The sequence below is a fragment of the Phycodurus eques genome, chromosome 11 (assembly GCF_024500275.1).
Source record: "Phycodurus eques isolate BA_2022a chromosome 11, UOR_Pequ_1.1, whole genome shotgun sequence".
NCBI lineage: Eukaryota > Metazoa > Chordata > Actinopteri > Syngnathiformes > Syngnathidae > Phycodurus > Phycodurus eques.
In genome coordinates, this window is record NC_084535.1 from 617,159 (window position 1) to 636,865 (window position 19,707).

General features: G+C 42.6%; 1 protein-coding gene across 1 annotated transcript in view; it reads right to left on the reverse strand.

The window, feature by feature from the left end:
- The window catches only part of LOC133410196 (cullin-9), a 66,652-nt gene that overhangs the window by 24,310 nt on the left and 22,635 nt on the right, over window positions 1–19,707 (reverse strand). The window contains exons 15-21 of the mRNA XM_061691043.1: window positions 19,404–19,631; window positions 12,599–12,689; window positions 9,966–10,137; window positions 9,778–9,883; window positions 9,584–9,679; window positions 3,505–3,680; window positions 3,283–3,416 (exon numbers count right to left, since the gene is read on the reverse strand). Of these exons, the coding sequence (XP_061547027.1) occupies window positions 3,283–3,416; window positions 3,505–3,680; window positions 9,584–9,679; window positions 9,778–9,883; window positions 9,966–10,137; window positions 12,599–12,689; window positions 19,404–19,631 (1,003 nt within the window). The remainder of the gene's footprint in view (window positions 1–3,282; window positions 3,417–3,504; window positions 3,681–9,583; window positions 9,680–9,777; window positions 9,884–9,965; window positions 10,138–12,598; window positions 12,690–19,403; window positions 19,632–19,707) is intronic.

Genomic DNA, 19,707 nt, shown 5'->3' on the forward strand with positions numbered 1-19,707 from the left:
AACGATTAGGAAATCAAAATTTATATAAAAACCCAAAAAGTTATAATCAGTAGGCTTTACACGATCAGGATTTTTGGGGCCGATCACAAGATGGAGGAATGTGTCTATTTAAATGGCCTGTTCATTTACTGGATATACTTGTGTACTTAATTGCTCCAAAAATTATTTTTACAATAAATAATGTATCTTTGTTCCTCTATTTATGCTAATGAGGCATAATGACAGACAGAACAAATGATAAATGATCTTCTATTCGATGGTAGGAAGTAAATACAGTAATTAATGTATCCACTTTTTGTTTCTTAGTGTGCAGTGAGATTTTTCAATTGTAAAATCTGTTCCTTGGCTCCATAAAGGTTGGAAATCACTGCTCCGGTCACATCGTGTATTCTAATCAGTCGGGTCAAACCAACATTACATGACAGAAATAATGGGTGCGAACTTACTGTAATTAAATGACTTCACCCACACCGAAACTTTAGAGCATGATTCGACAAAATGGCGGCATGTTTACGTCCAACTACATAACGTTTTTATTGCCTGCTTGCGAGCCGTATTGTATTAAAAGTACACGAGCATACCTTAAGCGAGCCTTACACGAACGTCCTCTCCTGTCCACCAACACACGTTTTCCCCCATTTGGTCCTTATAATACAGTCGGCGAAATCCACTCTTGTTGTCGTCGCCACGGTAACGAGTGTATCCGGTCTAATTTGAGTTGACAAGATAAAAGCCCAATGACCGTAAAAAAAGGAATGCGGTGGTATCGGAATACTAGATTTTATTTCAGTAGTCTGATCCGGCAGTACGTGCGTGCTGTCTGTCTGTATTTCCAACACTACGTCAAAAGACACGCAACAAGGCTAAAAATAAACTAGCTTTTGGATTCAAATATACTGTGCACGCCGCGACGCGGACTAAATGTCTTTTGCGGAGCCGATCGATGACCGGCGAATTATGACAAAGCCGATCAGCGTGAAATGCTAAATAACGGCCGATACCGATCAGCCCGATAAAAATCGGTGTAAAGTATAATAATCAGTCACATAATGACATCTACACATATTAACATTACTTCACTATTTAATCAGCATTCACAAGAAACATGTCTGCAGTGTCCATCATTTTTCCCCTATATTTTTAAAGTGTGCTGAGATTATGAGCACAAACCACTAACTGCATATTAGCCATTCTTACAACCCCAATTCCAATGAAGTTGGAATGTTGTGTTAAACAAATAAAAACAGAATACAATGATTTCCAAATCATGTTCAGCATATATTTAACTGAATACATGACAAAGACATTTAATGTTCAAACTGATAAACTTGATTGTTTTGGGCAAATAATCATGAACTTAGAATTTGATGGCTGCAACACATTCCTAAAAAGCTGGGACGGGGTCATGTTCACCACTGTGTTACATCACCTTTTCTTTGAACAACATTCAATAAACGTTTGGGAACTGAGTACACTCACTGTTGAAGCTTTGGAGGTGGAATTCTTTCCCATTCTCGCTCGATGTACAGCTTCAGCTGTTCAACAGCTCGGTTGTCGTATTTTACGCTTCATAATGCGCCACACATTTTCAATGGGAGACAGGTCTGGGACCACAGGCAAGCCAGTCTAGTACCCGCACTCTTGTACTACGAAGCCACGCTGTTGTAACACGCGCAGAATGTGGTTTGGCATTGTCTTGCTGAAATCAGCAGGGGCGTCCATGAAAAAGACGTTGCTTGGATGGCAGCATATGTTTCTCCAAAACCTGTATGTACCCTTCAGCATGTATGGTGCCTTCACAGACGGGTAAGTTACCCATGCCATTGGCACGAACACAGCCCCATACCATCACAGATGTCGGCTTTTGAACTTTGCGTCCATAACAGTCCGGATGGTTCTTTTCCTCTTTGGCCCGGAGGACACGACATCCACAATTTACCAAAACAATTTGAAATTTTGACTCGTCGGACCACAGAACACTTTTCCACTTTGCGTCGGTCCATCTTAGATGAGCTCGGCCCAGAGAAACCGGCGGCCTTTCTGGGTGTTGTTGATAAATGGCTTTTGCTTTGAACAGTAGAGTTTCAAGTTGCACTTCCGGATGTGGCGCCGAACTGTATTGACTGACATTGGTTTTCTGAAGTGTTCCTGAGCCCACGCGGCGATATCCTTTACACATTTGTGTCGGTTTTTGATGCAGTGCCGCCTGAGGGATCGAAGGTCACGGCCATTCAACGTTGGTTTTGGGCCTCGTCGCTTACATGCAGTGATTTCTCCAGATTCTCTGAACCTTTTGATGATGATATGGACCGTAGATGACGAAATCCCTAAATCCCTTGCAATTGTACGTTGAGTAACATTGTCCTTAAACTGATGGACTATTTTCTCACGCACTTGTTCACAAAGAGAACCTCGCCCCATCTTCGCTTGTGAATGACTGAGCAATTCAGGGAAGCAATCCTGGCACCCACCTGTTCCCAATGAGCCTGTTCACCTGTGGGATCTTCCAAACAGGGGTTTGATGAGCATTCCTCAACTTTCTCGCCACCTGTTTCAGCTTTTTTGGAACGTGTTGCAGCCATAAAATTCAAAGTTAATGATTATTTGCTAAAAACAATCAAGTCTATCAGTTTGAACATTAAATATCTTGTCTTTGTAGTGTATTCAACTCAATAAAGGTTGAACATGATTTGCAAATCATTGTATTCTGTTTTTGTTTATGTTTAACACAACATCCCAACTTCATTGGAATTGGGGTTGTATTTAGGACTCCCAAATCCTTACCAGGGCAAATTCCTTTCCTCCCTCACCAGGCAGGAAATAAAGGACCACTGCTGGTGTTGGTGCCATGTTATTTTGCAAAAATAGGTGCAAGAATGGTCAGAAAAGTCACAAAATACAGCAACAAGATCTTGAGTTGGCAACAAGGAAGAGAATTCGTTGCATTTGTTTGCCAACACTGCCGATACATGCACATCAAACTAAAATCAGGTTTTACGTTTTATGTTGACTTTATCAAGGCCTGTCAGAGACTGTGGACGGACCGGCTGTGGCCCACGGGCTGTACTTTGCCCACATATGCACTAGGTCCTAATAGCCCTTCATAGTTGGGACTCCCAAATGATAATTACACCGTGCAGTAAATAAGAATGTTGCTAACACGAGGACCACTGTTGGCATCGCCGCCAGCGGCTTTTTGAAAAATAGTCGTTCGAGGGCTATCAAAATATTAGCATGGCATATTCTTTGACACGCTCTGATCAAGCGTGCGTGTGCACAAACCTGACGAGGTGATGGCGCACACAATGGGCGTGACCAGCGCCTCCCAGCAGGTTCGACCCAAGGCTTCAGCGGCTTCGGCGTCCGCCAGGAAACGCTCGGCAAACATCTGCTCGTGTCTGAGGGCGCTGTTCAGCCTGAACACACACGTACACAGACGAGAGCGTGAGCAGCAGCAACAGCAGCTTAGCGGGTGCAGTTCATCATGGGATGAGCTCGCGGTACTTGTTGAAGAGCTGCAGCAGCCGCGTCTGCTCGTTCGTCACCTCCTGACACCACGAGTGCGCTTTGGTACTGTAGAACAAGAAGGTCCGGCAGCACAGCTGTTCTTTGAACACGGGCCAGAACGTGTTCTTGGGCCCCAGAACCTCAAAACCGTGAACCCTGGTGTCGATCCCGCCCTGTCGCAGAGGAGGCCGAGTCAGCAGTCAGCAGAGTCACGGCACACAGCCGCCGAGATGCACACATCAAATAGGAAATTCTCTTTAAAAAGGCAGTAGGAAACCCGCTGTGGAACAGTTGGCTGGACATTAGAAAGGAAATAGGCTCCATGGAAAAACTGACTCATATACTAGATGAAGGGAAGGGCTGTTAAAAGAAAAGATGGGAAAAAGTGGACAGCTTATTTAGAAAATATATATGGGTTAGGGTTGGGCATTGAGAATCAAGAACCGCGACCAATGTTCCGGTGCTCCCGGAATTGTTCAAATTTCGGTTCCCAGTTTCGATGCCTACGGTCCGCCGACCCCGAAGAAGAAAGTGATGAAAACCGACGAAGAAGAACGCGCATGAAGACGTGCTTGTGCCCAATGGCGGCGGCGGCGGCGGACAGGAGTGTGTCTTAACTTGATGAAAATAAATGACAAGTCGCCTCTGTGCAACACTTGGAATAAGATTATATTGTGCAAAGGAGGCTTTGGCGACGTGTAGAAGTCTGACGTACTCCCTCCCCCTCCGAGCCTCAGCCTACACCGCACGGAGCTTCAGTTAGGTCAAATTGGGTGAGTGACACAATCAAATGCATCTACGCTAACATTGAGGCAGCTAACAGGGTAAAACGTTGGTTGCACTTTTGCACTGATGGTTTTTAGGGTTTATTTTAGTCTTCAAACCAACATAAGAGCCAATGTTTAACATTGAGCTCAAACTTCAAAAGGTCAAACTAACAACTTTACATCACAATGAAATTCACATAAACGTTGTCTCACACAATTACAAACAACCCTTGCGTCTCATCGGTGGGTAGGTAAAGGTGTTTTACAGAGCATTTGGTTCAAATCGTTACTCTTTTTCTTGCCGTCTAGGTTTACTTTCGTTTTCAAAATTCACTGGTGTCGTGTGAAGTTACCTTTCGTGCCGAAATGCTGAGTTCCAGTTCGTAACCTTCAAATTAAAAGACTACAATCTTAAAACGGGAAGTCAAGTTAAAACCTGCACATACAGTCCCCTCCAAAAGTATTGGAATGGCAAGGTCAATTCCTTTGTTTTTGTTGTATACTGAAGATATTTGGGTTTCAGATCAAAAGATGAATATGAGACAAAAGTTCAGAATTCCAGCATTTATTTCATGGTATTTACATCTAGATGTGTTAAACAAGTCAGGACAGAGCACCTTTTGTTTAAACCCGCCCACTTTTCAAGTGAGCAAAAAGACTGGAACAGACATTATTAAATGAACTTAAAGTGAATAACATTTAGTGTCTTTATACTCGTGCGGGCAGCGACCGTGCCGATGTCACTGCGACTATCCCGCACGCAGTTTGCCTTTATACTCTAGCGCAACCCACACGCGCCGTTTTGAAAATGTGCTGCAGTTCGTTCTGATGGTTTTGGATAGGACGCCACAGGGTGGAGTTTCCTCTGCATTTTATGGCCATTTCCGGTAGCCGTTTTTACTTTCCGGAACAAGGAACAAAGCAACAACAATGGTGTCCTTGGAACAGTGCCTGCTAGAACAAATGGACCTCGATGACCAGCTCTCGGACCCTTCGCACTTCATCAACATCTTCATGCACAGAGGCGTCGGTCACCGGCTCTTCCGGCCCCTTACCGGCTCTTCCGGCCCCTTCCCTCAGGTAGGCGCTACCGATCAATGCAAACTAGAACTAGCAGACATTCCAACAGCTTCTTCCCTCTTCCAATCAACTTCTTAAACAGCTAACCTACAATTTCATTGCAACATGCTGCCAATTTTTTTTATCTTGAGTTTGTTGTCACATTTCTGTCGGGCCAATGATACATTACTCGTGCACTCACTGTAGTAGTCTCATCAAGCTACACTATTTGCATATCTGTTGTTGGCCAATACTGGCCACTCATGCCAGAGTGGCACCTGCTCCATTTGCACACTGACTGAGGAGTATCTGCAACATTCGCACAATCAACATTGTACTACTCGCGTGAAGTCTCGGCACCCTTTGCACAATGGTCATTGCACCGGACTATTGCTCTATTAGTCATTCGAACTGCTCCTAAGTACTAGAGGACTCTGCATCTTTTTGCACAATTGTCAAAAAAAATAAATGTTCCGGCATTACCAGATAACTAGCAACCCTTTATTGCTCAGTGACTGTTTTTCTCAATGTCTTTATGTGTTCTCTGTCAATTGATTGTCTGTTGTCGTACGAGAGCGGCTCCAATTACCAGAGACAAATTCCTTGTGTGTTTTTTGGACATACTTGGCAAATAAAGATGCTTCTGATGATGCGTTTATTATATTGCAAAATCGATCCAGAAGGCGGCGGCATAGGTGGTATGTGCAGCTGAGTACGTCATCACAGAATGTGACTAAAACTGTTGCATTCTTCAGTTGAAATGCTTTTCCAGGCCTTTACTGCAACCTCTTTCAGTTCTTGTTTGCTTCAGTCTCCTCTTCAGGAGGTAAAATGCATGCTCTATTGGGTTAAGGTCCGGTGATTGACTTGGCCAGTCTAAGACCTTCCACTTTTACCCCCTGATGAAGTCCTTTGTTGAGTTGGCAGTGTGTTTCGTGTCTTGTTGCATGATGAAGCTTCTCCCGATTAGTTTGGATGCTTTTTTTCCCTGTAACATGCCAGGCAAAATGGTTTAATAGACATCAGAATTCATGTGACATCATCAATAAAGACTAATGAGCCCGTTCCAAAAGCAGCCATGCAAGCCCAACCCATGACCTCCACCATGCTTCACAGATGAGCTTGTGTGTTTTGGATCATAAGCAGATCCCATCTTTCTCCATACTTTGGCAAAGGTTCATCTTGGCCTCATCATTCCATAAAACTTTGTTCCAAAACATCTGTAGCTCATCTCTGTACTTCTTTGCAAAATCCAATCTGGCCTTCAGATTCTTTTTGCTGATGAGTGGTTTGCATGTTGTGGTATGGCCTGTATAATACCTTCACCCCTGCCCTGTGGAGGTTGGCAGTGATGTCACTGACTGTTTCTTCACAGCTCTCTCAATGTTTCTGTCATCAACTGCTGTTGATACCCTTGGCGCAACTGTTCAATGTCTGTTGCTCAGTACACCAGTAGTTTCTTTTTCAGGACATTCCAAATTGTTGTAATGGCTATGCCAAATGTTTGTGCAATAGCTCTGATCGATTGTCCCTCTTCTCTCAGCTTCAAAATTGTTTGCTTTTCTCCCATAGGCAGCTCTCTAGTCTTCATGTTTGCTTAACAGCAAACACAGTTTTCACAGGTGAAACCCAAAGCCAAAAAACAAGCACTAATGTTTAAGCAATCAATCGAAAAGACAACACCTGCGCAACTAGAAACACCCATCAGTTACATGCTCCAATACCTTTGCTCACTTGAAAATTGGTTCGCTTCAAACAAAAGGTGCTCTGTCCTGAGTTGTTTAACACAGCTACAAATAAATGACATGAAATAAAAGCTGCAATTCTGAACTTTTGTCTGAATTGCAGCTTTTATTTCATGATCTTTTGATGTGAAACCCAAATGTTTTCAGTATACAACAAAAACAAAGGAATTGACCTTGCCGTTCTAATACTTTTGGCGGAACTGTATAAACCATTTGCCGTGATAAAAAAGTAGCAAATAATTTTAACAACACTATATGTAACTTTTAGCTGAAACAAATAATGACCATTAAGTCAATTAGGTTAGTTCCACACACATTGCCTTTGAGTTCAAAGGTTGGATATTGATGCTGGCTATAAAGAACCCAGGGTCAAATGTTCATTTTAGTCTATGGGGTGGGCTCCTCAGGAAATGGATGGTCATGATTTCGAATCCCTTGATTTAAACCAACTTTTTTGACCCAGCCCCCTAAAAGAATCGGAATCAAAATGAGGAATCGAGACCGGAATCGCTCAAATTAAAACGATGCCCACCCTAATAAGGATAGTGGTATACTGTATTTTATTTCAATGAAGACAATTGCTGGAAGGAAAATAATGTTATTAATGTATTCTCCCGCAAGCTCTATTCTTTCTTTTTTCTGTTTAATTGTTGTGCACTTGTGTTGGAAAATACCGAATATAAAAAGTAAAATAAGGAGTAGGGAGTGACTGTATCATTCCAAACACAGTAAGGAAAAAAAAAAAAAAAGGTTAAACAGAACTGTTCTTCTTAAATATTCTATTTTCATTTGATTTGTTTAATTGCAGTACATAGTCCACTATCTAAAACGTAGTGTAAAAAGTTAAAACAACTGAACCGTTCTTCTTAAAAATCCCCCAAAAAATATGTAATGATTCAGGAGTAGGGGATGAGTGAATGCTCCTAAACACAGCGACTGTGTTTGGAATCTTTCCCTAATCACAGCGCTGACAACCTATAAAATTCATTTCCAGAATAATTTGTCCATATTTTCAAAATTCTGTCAAGAACATTACTGTGGGACAGTTCTAATCATTATCATTATTCAATTAAGTCTATTAATTCTGGTTAATCAGATCTCAAACGTCAGCACTTGATTTTGCAAACAAACAAACAACATTGCTGATAGATTGAATTAGACAGTTGATGTATGGACAATAGTGTTGGTTTCTATTTTGGGCAATTGCATGCTACTTATATAACATTTATATTTTCTATATCCACAATTGCTTCTGAAACAATGCAAATTTCCCCACTGTGGAACAAATAAAATTTACCTTAAATGACAAATATTTATTCACAATGTACTTTTAACCTGCCCACATTCTGAAGTGACGTACTAATTCCTACTAATTTCCGGTTCAGACACGGCGTCATGTGTGGACGTGCATTTTTATATTCATATCTCCAAACGCGTATTAGTTGGCCTGTGATTTTGTTGTTCAAAATTGGTTACTCCCTTACTCATCTTTGACTTGGTCTTTGGCCTATCCACTCCTCGTCCTCCCTTTGTGACGCTTGTAAGAAGTGTAGCTTATTCGCTAGCATGGAGGCGATGATCAGTGACTTACAATGTGTTGACCCGGACTCAAAAAGAACTTTCGCCTCCGCGGCTTGGCAGCCGGGGGTCGGAAGAAAATCGCGTGCACCAAGCAGTTGTTCACAGTGTACGCGACGCGACGGTAATGTCAGACGCTGGATTTAAAATACATTATTTATTTTTTTTTACAATAGCCGGCCAGAACAGCGTTACAGCCGTAACGAGTCAACGTTTCGCAGTTTCCATAACAAAATACAGATGTTCCGTAACATTTGGCGGCTCTTAATAGCTATTTTGAGATTTTTAGCTCAACTGTAAAGTCCACTACCTAAAAAGTAGCATAAAAAGTTAAATACAACTGAAGTGTTTTTCTTAAAAATAGTGTTCCCCCTCTGTACAGCAGTTCAACTATTGCAGATTCAGTGCGCTGCAGGTTGTTTTTATAGGTCAGCGGAGTCAATCACCTGCACATCTCTGATAGTTAAGTTTGTTGGTTCGACAACTCCGGCATTTAAAAACATCACTTTAATGAATCCTGGGTACCCATAATGTTTTTAGCGGACTACATTGCCAAGACAGTCAGGCAAAGGAAAGGGGCCAATGCTTAAGGTAGGAAAATGGCCTATTTACGCCACGTCCACATGGGCTCTTGTTCATGTTATTCAAGCAGCGTACACCTGCCCTTAATAGGCATGTGCTTGTGTCGAGTGTGTGGATGGTGACCTCAAGTGGAAATTTTTTTTAAAAAACACTCAGCTCTCTAAAGGATCACATATAGGTACTGAATTGCATATATGAACGTTATTCATTTATATCATAAATAACTTCAGAGATTTAATTTTGTGCGGAGGTCTTCTGGAGCGTAAACCCCGCGATAAACAACGGTTTACTGTATATTGATTGGGGATTAGGGAATGACAAAAAGACATGAGCTCAGAGTCTGACCTGCTGGCATCTCTTGATGCGGATCTGAATGATGGACCAGAACCTGTTCATGTTTTCCAGCAGAACCACCCTACTGGCCGACGTCGTCACATTCACCTAAGTGCACGCAGAGTTTCGTGTGAAGTGAAGAAAAAAAAAAAATCAATTTAAAAGGTGGCGAGAAGGAGTGTGCGTGAGCTGGAGATAATCGTCACCGTGTTCAGTTCAGTACTAATGTTTCCTGGGTCATCTCCACCCAGGACCAGGATCCGGGCCGGCATGTAGCTGGAGTCCTCGCTGGACACCAGGATGGCCAACTGCCTGTACGCACACGCGCGCGCGCACACACACACACCTTTACGAAAGGCTCCTCCCCCCTTCAAGCCCAGCGACGTCAGCGTACCTGATGACGACGCCTCTGTGCATGAAGATGTTGATGAAGTGCGAGCCGGTGGGTCCGTTGGACTCCCAGTAAGTTTTACTGTTCTTGTCGCTTAGTTTGTTGGCTCGATGGTGATTGGATGACACCTCCACCTTCTCCCAACACTTCTCCTCCTTCAGCTCCACACTGGAGCCTGAGCACAAGCCGCAGTAAAGACGTACATTTAATTTCTACGGCTTTTTACCAAAATGACTCAAAGTGCTTCACGTCGTTAAATTAGTCATGCATATGGGTCATAAATAAAATAACGGTAGAGAGACAAAAATATATTCTAATTTAGCCATTTTTTTTGGATGCAGCCTTGCTTTTCTATGGGTAGATGCTGAAACAGGCACACTTAGTTGTAGTTTCAAAGTAATTGATGAGTTCAAATTTTAGGGATTCATAGGAAAGGCAATCCTTGTTGACAGAGAAAATGGTGGTGACCCACTGAAATACAATTCTTTTCATAAGGGTAAAGAGAAACATGCATAAGATAAAGACAAACAGCTTCATAAATGGTGTGAGTTGCACAAATTACGTGTTGTGGATACAATTGCAGAAATGATCCTAGCTACTCATGAAACCCACTTACACTCTTAATTTTATGCAATAAATAATGTAAGAACGGTAAAGACATGCAATAGTTCCAACACGTTCACAAAGTCATACATAGACGATATTGCCAAAAGTATTGGCTCACCTGCCTTGACTCACATGATCGGAAGTGACATCCATGTCCTTATCAATCGGGTTTAAGATGACATCTGTCCACCTTCTAAAGTTGTAACAGCTTTAACTCTTCTGAAAAGACTTTCCACAAGGTTTAGGAGTGTGTGTAGGGAATTCTTGACCATTCTTACAGAAGCGCAATTTTGAGAGCAATTTGGATGAGAAGGCCTGGCTCTCAGTCTCCGCTCTAATTCATCCGAAGTGTTCTGTAGGATTGAGGTCAGGATTGTGCAGGCCAGCCAAGTTCATTCACATCAAACGTTCTCCTATCAGTGTCTTGAAGAACCTTGATTTGTGCACTGATGCACAGTCATGTGAGAACAGGAAGGGGCCATCCCCAAACTTTTTCCACAAAGTTGGGAGTAATGAATTGTTCATTATCTCTTGGCATGCTGAATCCTTCGGAGTTCCTGTCACTGGAACTAAGGAGCCAATATTTTGGACAATTCCATGCTCCCAACTTTGTGGGAGCATTTCTTCCATTACTAACATGGCTGTGCACCAGTGCACAAAGCAAGGTCCATAAAGACATGGATCCGTTCGGTCTAGATGAACTTGACTGGCCTGTACAGAGTCCTGCCCTCGACCCGATACAACATTCTTAGCATGAATTAGAGCGGAGACTGAGAGCAAGGCCTTCTCGTCCAACATCACTGTGTGACCTCATAAATACGCTTCTGGAAAAGTGTCGACAATTCCCATCCACATTCTCCTAAACCTTGTGGAAAACCTTCCCAGTAGAGTTGAAGCTGTTATATAGCTGCAAAGGGTGGACCGACAGCATATTGAACCCTAAGGATTCGTAATGGGAGGTCACTTAAGTTCATATGTGAGTCAAGGCAGGTGAGTGAATACTTTTGGCAATATAGTGTGTCTCAGAAATAACACCATTTATTATGCTGTCTGCAATTGTGTGAATTCAAAATGGCTGCCTAATCCTGGCACTTCAGCTCACAGATTCCTCAGATGCATTGCAACATCATCATGAGGCTCCCTCCAGTGCCATAAACGGCAAAGCCAGATGGGTGCCATTTGTAATAGACGAAAAATTCCATATATCCCGAAAATCATCAAACTTGTTTTTGGACATCTGATGGTAAAGACATTTTGGCATGACAATTTTTAAAACTATTAAAAATAAATTTCCCAGGCGGATCAGTGCAGCATCTGCAGTGACGCGGACGTTGTATCAATCCGTTCTGGTAAAGAAGGAGCTAAGGCGAAGCTCTCAATTTACCGGTCGATCTATGTTCCTACCCTCACCTATGGTCACGAGCTGCGGGTCGTGACCGAAAGAACGAGATCCCGGATACGAGCGGCCTAAATGAGTTTCCTCCGCAGGGTGTCCGGGCTCTCCCTTAGAGATAGGGTGAGAAGCTCGGTCATCCGGGAGGATCTCAGAGAAGAGCCGCTGCTCCTCTACATCGAGAGGAGCCAGATGAGGTGGCTGGGGCATCTGATTCGGATGCCTTCCGGACACCTCCCCGGTGAGGTGTTCCTGGCACGTCCCGCCGGGAGTCGACCCCGGGGACGACCCAGGACACGCCGGAGAGACTACGTCCTTCGGCTGGCCCGGGAACGCCTCGGGATCCCCCCGGAAGAGTTGGATGAAGTGGCTGGAGAGAGGGAAGTCCGGGCGTCCCTGCTAAAGCTACTGCCCCTGCGACCCGACCCCTGATAAGCGGTAGAAGATGAATGGATGGATGGAAAAATCTATTGTTTTCTTCGAAATAATTATGGCCTTTGATGGATAACAATTGTCAATAATTCAAATACTCCTATCAGTCAAATGAATTGATTTTCAGTGGGCCATGTCTTTACCGTCCGTTATTAATCAAATGATAGGAAACTAAAAGGCCCCAATCAACATTTGCAGCGCTGACCTTGGCAGAGATTCCTGAGGAAGACGTCAAAGAAGGGAATGTTGATGGGCTCGTGGCTCCGACGATGCTCCTCGATCTGACCCAACACCATCTGATAGTACACATGACATCTTAACGCCGTTTCAATTGGTCAACTGGAATCCAACTGTTCACCGCCGCCCACAAACACATTCATCAAGCATGTTTTTCAAAGGGTAGGCTTGGAAGAGGGTCTCGTCCGGTTCGTCTGTGAAGTTCATGTTTGTAAACAACTGTAATGACTAACAGATTCCTGTAGATGGCGGCGTGGCATCGCTTTGAATTTGGGATCATCACAGCTTTTGAGGAGAAGATGAAGACTTTGCAGTGAATCTCTGCTTGTCACGTCGATCGTGAGGAAAAGATGCCAACACCAAGTCGAACAAGTTTAGGCACCTGACACTCCAACAGAGTACATATATGTATAGTATAGACCTAAATGTGTGCAAATGTTTCGCGGTAGGTGGAGAAAGTGTGCGAAAAGATGCAGACGCAGTTTATGTAGCCAATGATGAACGCCATGTAAAAAAGCCAATGAATGCTTAGATAATTGAATATACTAGTTCAAATACATTTGACACGACAGTCCGACAACTACAACTGCTTTTAACGATGAAGGGCAAATTTTCAGCTCACAACAAACGCATGATGACGCATTCTAAAAGCTTACAAAATTTGCCGTTCTCTGAAATTAACCACCGCGGGACTCCCTCTTGAAGATGGCGGCCACTCTGCACGTCGCTCCAATTTGTTCTTGAAGTCTAACCAAAAGAACAAGAGACTTTTGGCTTTTCCCTGTCAGGGGTCGCCACAGTGAGTCGCTTGCATGATTTTGTTTGGCCGTTTTTAGGCCGGATGCCTTAACCTGACACCAGCCACCTGGTTTTGTCCTTTAGAAAACAAGTTTTCAAACATATTCAGGTACAAATTTTATTTAACTTATGTGTAATACCTTTTCATGGAATCATTAAAGTAGAGATTTGTATTTTCATACATTTAAGCCCAGTGTTAATTTAATTGTCAAACTGTACATAATGCTAAAGTGGCTAACCAAACTATTAAATATACTTTTTAGGAATCCCCTCTGCCTGGTTTGCTTCCTACGTTACCGTATTTTAATGTTGGTCATTATGGCGGTGCTCGGGGAGTACTTTTAGATGTGATACTCGGCGTAAAGGTTATGCCAACCGCTGCTCTAATCGATTACCAAATCTGTTGTTGATTAATCTGATAGTCGGTTAATAGTTGCACCTCGATTGCGGTGGTCGTAAACAGAAACGTGAGAAGATGCCTGCGAATATTCTCATTCATTCAGATCACTTAATTTTCAGAGCTGCCAACCTATCAAAATTCGCTTCCAGAACAATTTGTCCAAATGTGTGTCAGTCTCCATATTTTAAAGATTTCTGTGTGACAGTCATAATCGTAATCGTTAATAAGTTATGGATTCAATATTTGTCATTTTAATGTTTTTATCAACCTTTTGCAGCCTGAATCAAAGTACCAGAATATGAGATTTCGACATGCCATCATGGATAAAGCACAGTTTGTTTTTTTCTCCAATTTGGATTAATTCAATTCGCCTTTGCAAATTCTGTCTTCAACCTCGGTAACAAAAAACAAACCAAAATAAAACACCAAAAGTTCTGTTGCAGCAGATTAATCAGATCTCAAACGTCAAAATTAAAACTCAGCACTATTGTGCAAACAAACAACATTGCTGATAGATTGAATTGGATAGTTTTATGTATGGACAATAGTTTGGGTTTCCATTTTGTGTAATGTACTTCTTGAAGGCGTATAAGAAGTAAATTTAAGAAGAAGAAGTGTAATTATGTCTTGCATGCTATTTACAACCCCAATTCCAATGAAGTTGGGACGTTGTGTTAAACAAATAAAAAGAGAATACAATGATTTGCTAATCATGTTCAACCTATATTTAATTGAATACACTACAAAGACAAGATATTTAACGTTCAAACTGATAAAATGTATAGTTTTTAGCAAATAATCAACTTCGAATTTTATGGCTGCAACACCTTCCGAAAAAGCTGGGACGGGGTCATGTTTACCACTGTGTTACATCACCTTTTCTTTGAACAACATTCAATAACGTTTGGGAACTGAGGACACTAATTGTTGAAGCTTTGTAGGTGGAATTCTTTCCCATTCTTGCTCGATGTACAGCTTCAGCCGTTCAACCGTCCGGGGTCTCCGTTGTCGTATTTTACGCTTCATAATGCGCCACACATTTCAATGGGAGACAACTCTGGACTGCAGGCCGGCCAGTCTTGTACCTGCATTCTTTTACCACGAAGCCACGCTGTTGGAACACGTGCAGAATGTGGTTTGGCATTGTCTTCCCGAAATAAGCAGGGGCGTCCATGAAAAAGACGTTGCTTGGATGGCAGCATGTTTCTCCAAAACCTGTATGTACCTTTCAACATTAATGGTGCCTTCACAGATGTGTAAGTCACCCATGCCATTGGCACTAACACAGCCCCATAGCATCACAGATGCTGGCTTTTGAACTTTGCGTCCATAACAGTCCGGATGGTTCTTTTCCTCTTTGGCCCGGAGGACACGACGTCCACAATTTACCAAAACAATTTGAAATGTGGACTCGTCGGACCACAGAACACTTTTCCACTTTGCGTCGGTCCATCTTAGATGAGCTCGGGCCCAGAGAAGCCGGCGGCGTTTCTGGGTGTTGTTGATAAATGGCTTTTGCGTTGCATAGTAGAGTTTCAAGTTGCACTTCCGGATGTAGCGCCGAACTGTATTTACTGACATTGGTTTTCTGAAGTGTTCCTGAGACCACGCGGTGATATCCTTTACAAATTTGTGTCGGTTTTTGATGCAGTGCCGCCTGAAGTATCGAAGGTCACGGGCATTACATGTTGGTTTTCGGCCTCGCCGCTTACATGCAGTGATTTCTCCAGATTCTCTGAACCTTTTGATGATCTTATAAACCGTAGATGATGAAATCCCTAAATTCCTTCATTTGTACGTTGAGGAACATTGTCCTTAAACTGTTCGACTATTTTCTCACGCACTTGTTCACAAAGAGGAGAACCTCGCCCAATCTTTGCTTGTGAATGACTGAGCAATTCAGGGAAGATCCTTTTCTACCCAATCATGGCACCCACCTGTTCCCAATGAGCCTGTTCGCCTGTGGGATGTTCCAAACAGGTGTTTGATGAGCATTCCTTAACTTTCTCCGTCTTTTTTGCCACCTGTCCCATCTTTTTTTGAACGTGTTGCAGCCAAAACAAGTCTAAGTTAATGATTACTTGCTAAAAACAATCAAGTTGATCACTTTGAACATTAAATATCTTGTCTTTGTAGTGTATTCAATTAAATATAGGTCGAACACGATTTGCAAATCATTGTATTCTATTTTTATTTATGTTTAACACAACGTCCCAACTTCATTGGAATTGGGGTTGTATATAACATATTTCCTATAGCCCACAATTGCTGCTGAAACGATGCAAATTTCCTCATGGTGGAACGAATAAAGGTTCTTTTATATTACAAATATTTATTTAAAATGAATATAATATATAAATTAACCTGCCCACGCTCTGAAGTGACGTGCACCAGTGACGTACTTATTGTTCATTTTCGGTTCAGACGCAGCGTCCCGTGTGGACGTGTATTCTGTTATATTTATAGCTCTAAAGACTTAACTGGCCTGTTATTTTGTTCAAGGTTGGTTACTCTCCGCAAAAATGCGGTTCCAGCCAGACCTACATGACAAGCTTATTGTTTCACCAAATCACTTATTTCGATGTTTTGCGACCGCTTGTAACGATAGCTTAGCAATTGGCATTGACATGGTCTTGGCCTATCCACTCCTGCTCCTCCCATCGTGACGTTTGTCACTTTAAACTGCATACACTCCTTGAAGTCTTGGCGCCCTTTGCAGAATGGTCATTGCACCGGACTATTGCAATATTAGTCATTCGTACTGCTCTAAGTGCTAGAGGACTCTATCTTTTGCACAATTGTCCAAAAAAAAAAAAAAAAAAGTACCGGCAAAATACGGACGTTCCGTGACATTTGGCAGCTCAAGTCTGTATATTCAGGGCATTGAGTGGATGGCTTCATCAGTTCATGAGATTTTGCTGCTTTTTTTTGGGGGGGGGGGGGGGGGTTTGTATGCCATCACTTGGGCTGGGTATTAGGGACCTCATGATTCAATTTGAGAGATTCTTTAGGTTGCCATTCGATATTGATTTTAATGCGCTGATATCTATGCAGTAAGAGGGAGAAATACACAAATAAAGTACATTTTGGTAGTTTTGAAATATTTTTGATGCCATGAAAACATGCATGTAACATCACATTCTTTAACCAATAAAACAGAAAAAAACATTTTGGGAAAGAAAAACTTATTTGTGCATACGGACGACAAAAGTAAAAAACATGACAGTTGTGTATAAACATGAATAAGTGCATGTAAATTTAAACTCTCTTTATTAGTATTAGTAGGGCTGGGCGCTGTTAAGAACGTCTCGATTCGATTTTGATTCTTTAGGTTGCGATTCACCTCGATATCGATCTTTGGGGCTGCAATTCGATTTGGTGTTGATTTAAATATTTCAATATCGACTCCGTAAGAAGAAAAAATACACAATTGAGTAAATTTTGAAATATTTATTTTTGATGCCATGTAAAAATATGTCCTGTCATATCACAATTTTTCAGCAATACAACAAATGAAAAAAATTTGCAGATAACTAAAAAAATATGGCAGTTGTGTATCGGCACTGAAAAGGTAAAGTTCATGTAAACAAACTATTTCTTCGTAGAAACTAATTTTAAAAATGAACAATTTGTTCATATTGAATTCAAAAGTTAAAATGTGATGACAGCTCTGTATTGCAAAAGTAACACGCATGGATACGTAAACAATATTTCTGAACGTATTATGGTTACTATTAGTATTTGCAAGTTACGTAGCATGTTTGCGGCATTGTGAGACAAGCCAGTAGCGTTACTTCCTTCATCGAACCTCGTACGTTCATTTATTGTGTCTGTCAACAAGTTGGCTATATTGCTACCCTCTCTGTGTGTCTTGTGTGGAGTGGACTCAAATCTGCACAACATCAAACACCAATTCCCACTCGTTAGAAATGAAATGAAAAGTGGTACACAAAGGGGTCAGTCGCTCGTTTCTGTCGACCTCAATGACTCCAAAACGGCTATTTTTACTCCATGTACCGTTCCGGGACGGCAATCTATCTCTGACGTTTTTTCGTGTTGGTTGGAATTTGTATCGTGGTTGGAGAGTTTTTGTCAATTTCTGTGTTGCGGTTTTACTGGGAATCCTTCCCTTTTTGTGCAAAAATACTGGAACGTGCTGTGACATCTCAAATGAAAGATTTTCTCTCCACCATTAACCTCTACGAAAACTTTCAAATGGGATTCCGCTCCAACCACAGGACTGAAACAGCCCTCGTCAAGATCGAGAACGATCTACTACTACTCTCCTCTGATAGCGGCAATCTCAGCATCATCTTTCTCCTTGACCTCAGAGCGGCTTTCGACACAATAAATCACTCCATTCTTCTCACCCTGGTTGAAAGCACCTACATCGCAGACACTGGCCTCTCCTGGTTAAGATGCTACCTCTCTGACTGAAACCAGTTCAGCCACATCAACAACTCCAAATCCAAATCCCCTACTGCTGTCCCCCAAGGTTCTGTTCTTGGCCCCCTCCTCTTCATCCTGTACCTATTCCCTCTGGGGCACATAATCCGCTGTCACTGTCTCCAGTTCCGCTGCTTTGCCGACGTTTTCCAACTTCTCATCTCCAACATATCAATCTCCAGAAAATCAACTTGAAGCGCCAGCTCACGATTTACAAAACCCTCCATAATCTGGCACCGCTTTACCTGACTGACGCCTCCACCACACTCCCACCCACACACTCCACTCTGCCGATGAAAACCTCCTGTCCCCCCCTCCCCCCATGTTCTGTCAAAACAAGCTTCTTGTCGAACCGCACTGTATAGGCGCTTCTACGCATGCTCAAGCTGAGCTACTGTCAATTCTGCTCGATGGCAGCTCAGAACCACAAGCCAAACTCAAAAGGAATGCTATTACTTACTATTTTCCAATCGAGTAAGGATCATCATTTTACTATTCTTACATCAACCTTGATTAGGTCGCAGATTAACAATTTAACTGTCACAATAGGCTGCATTTCTAGTCAACGCTTAGTCAAAGGTTACCTTGCTTGTCAAAATGTCGAATGCCGTCATTAATTGATAACTAACAAATGTTGCTCTCGATATTTATGCCACCGTTTCGAAAACCAGTGATTACCCTCAACAAATATCCAAGAGACTTTAACCTCATGACACTAATGTCACTGGACAGCTCAGGTCGACAAGTGCATACGGAGAAGTGTCGGAAGTGCGGTTTGACTCGACAGAACACGGGACCAAGTACAAAACCTGGGAAGACGGGGCCTTCGCCGTTGCCGCCCCTACTCTCTGGAATGCAAATTGAGACGCCTCCTCACTCAGTACTATTCAACACTGCTTTCACTCCCTTATGATTACCTCTTCCCCCCCCCCATTAAGTGTCCTTACCTATCCCTAGTCACTCTTATTTTTGAATTTTCTGTGTGTGACTGAGTATCATGAAAAATGTTCCATCTATGTATCTATCTTCCTCCCCCCCACCAGATAATTCCACAAAGATGGCAGTGCTGGTTGTGCAAGTGGTTTTAGTGGTGACAAAGGTGATGCTCCCATGGGGGTATGCGGCGTACCTGTATGCATCCAGCGAGTACGCTGGTGGTCATGTTGTTGTAGAGGCTGGCATATTTGTCACAATCTGCCACAACGTCTCGGAGCTCGGCGACGGTGTTGAGGCCGGCGCCGTGTTTGTCCTGAGCCTTGATCAGAACCTCTTTGGCGCCGAGGCGACACATGACCACGGCATAGTCTTTGTTCACGCACATCACGCGGTACAGGAACAGTACTAACTGCTGGACAACCTGCGCACAACACGGCAGACAGACTGGTTCAGCCTCGGGCTGGCCGATGTGGTCAAAAAATCCTATCACAAAAATT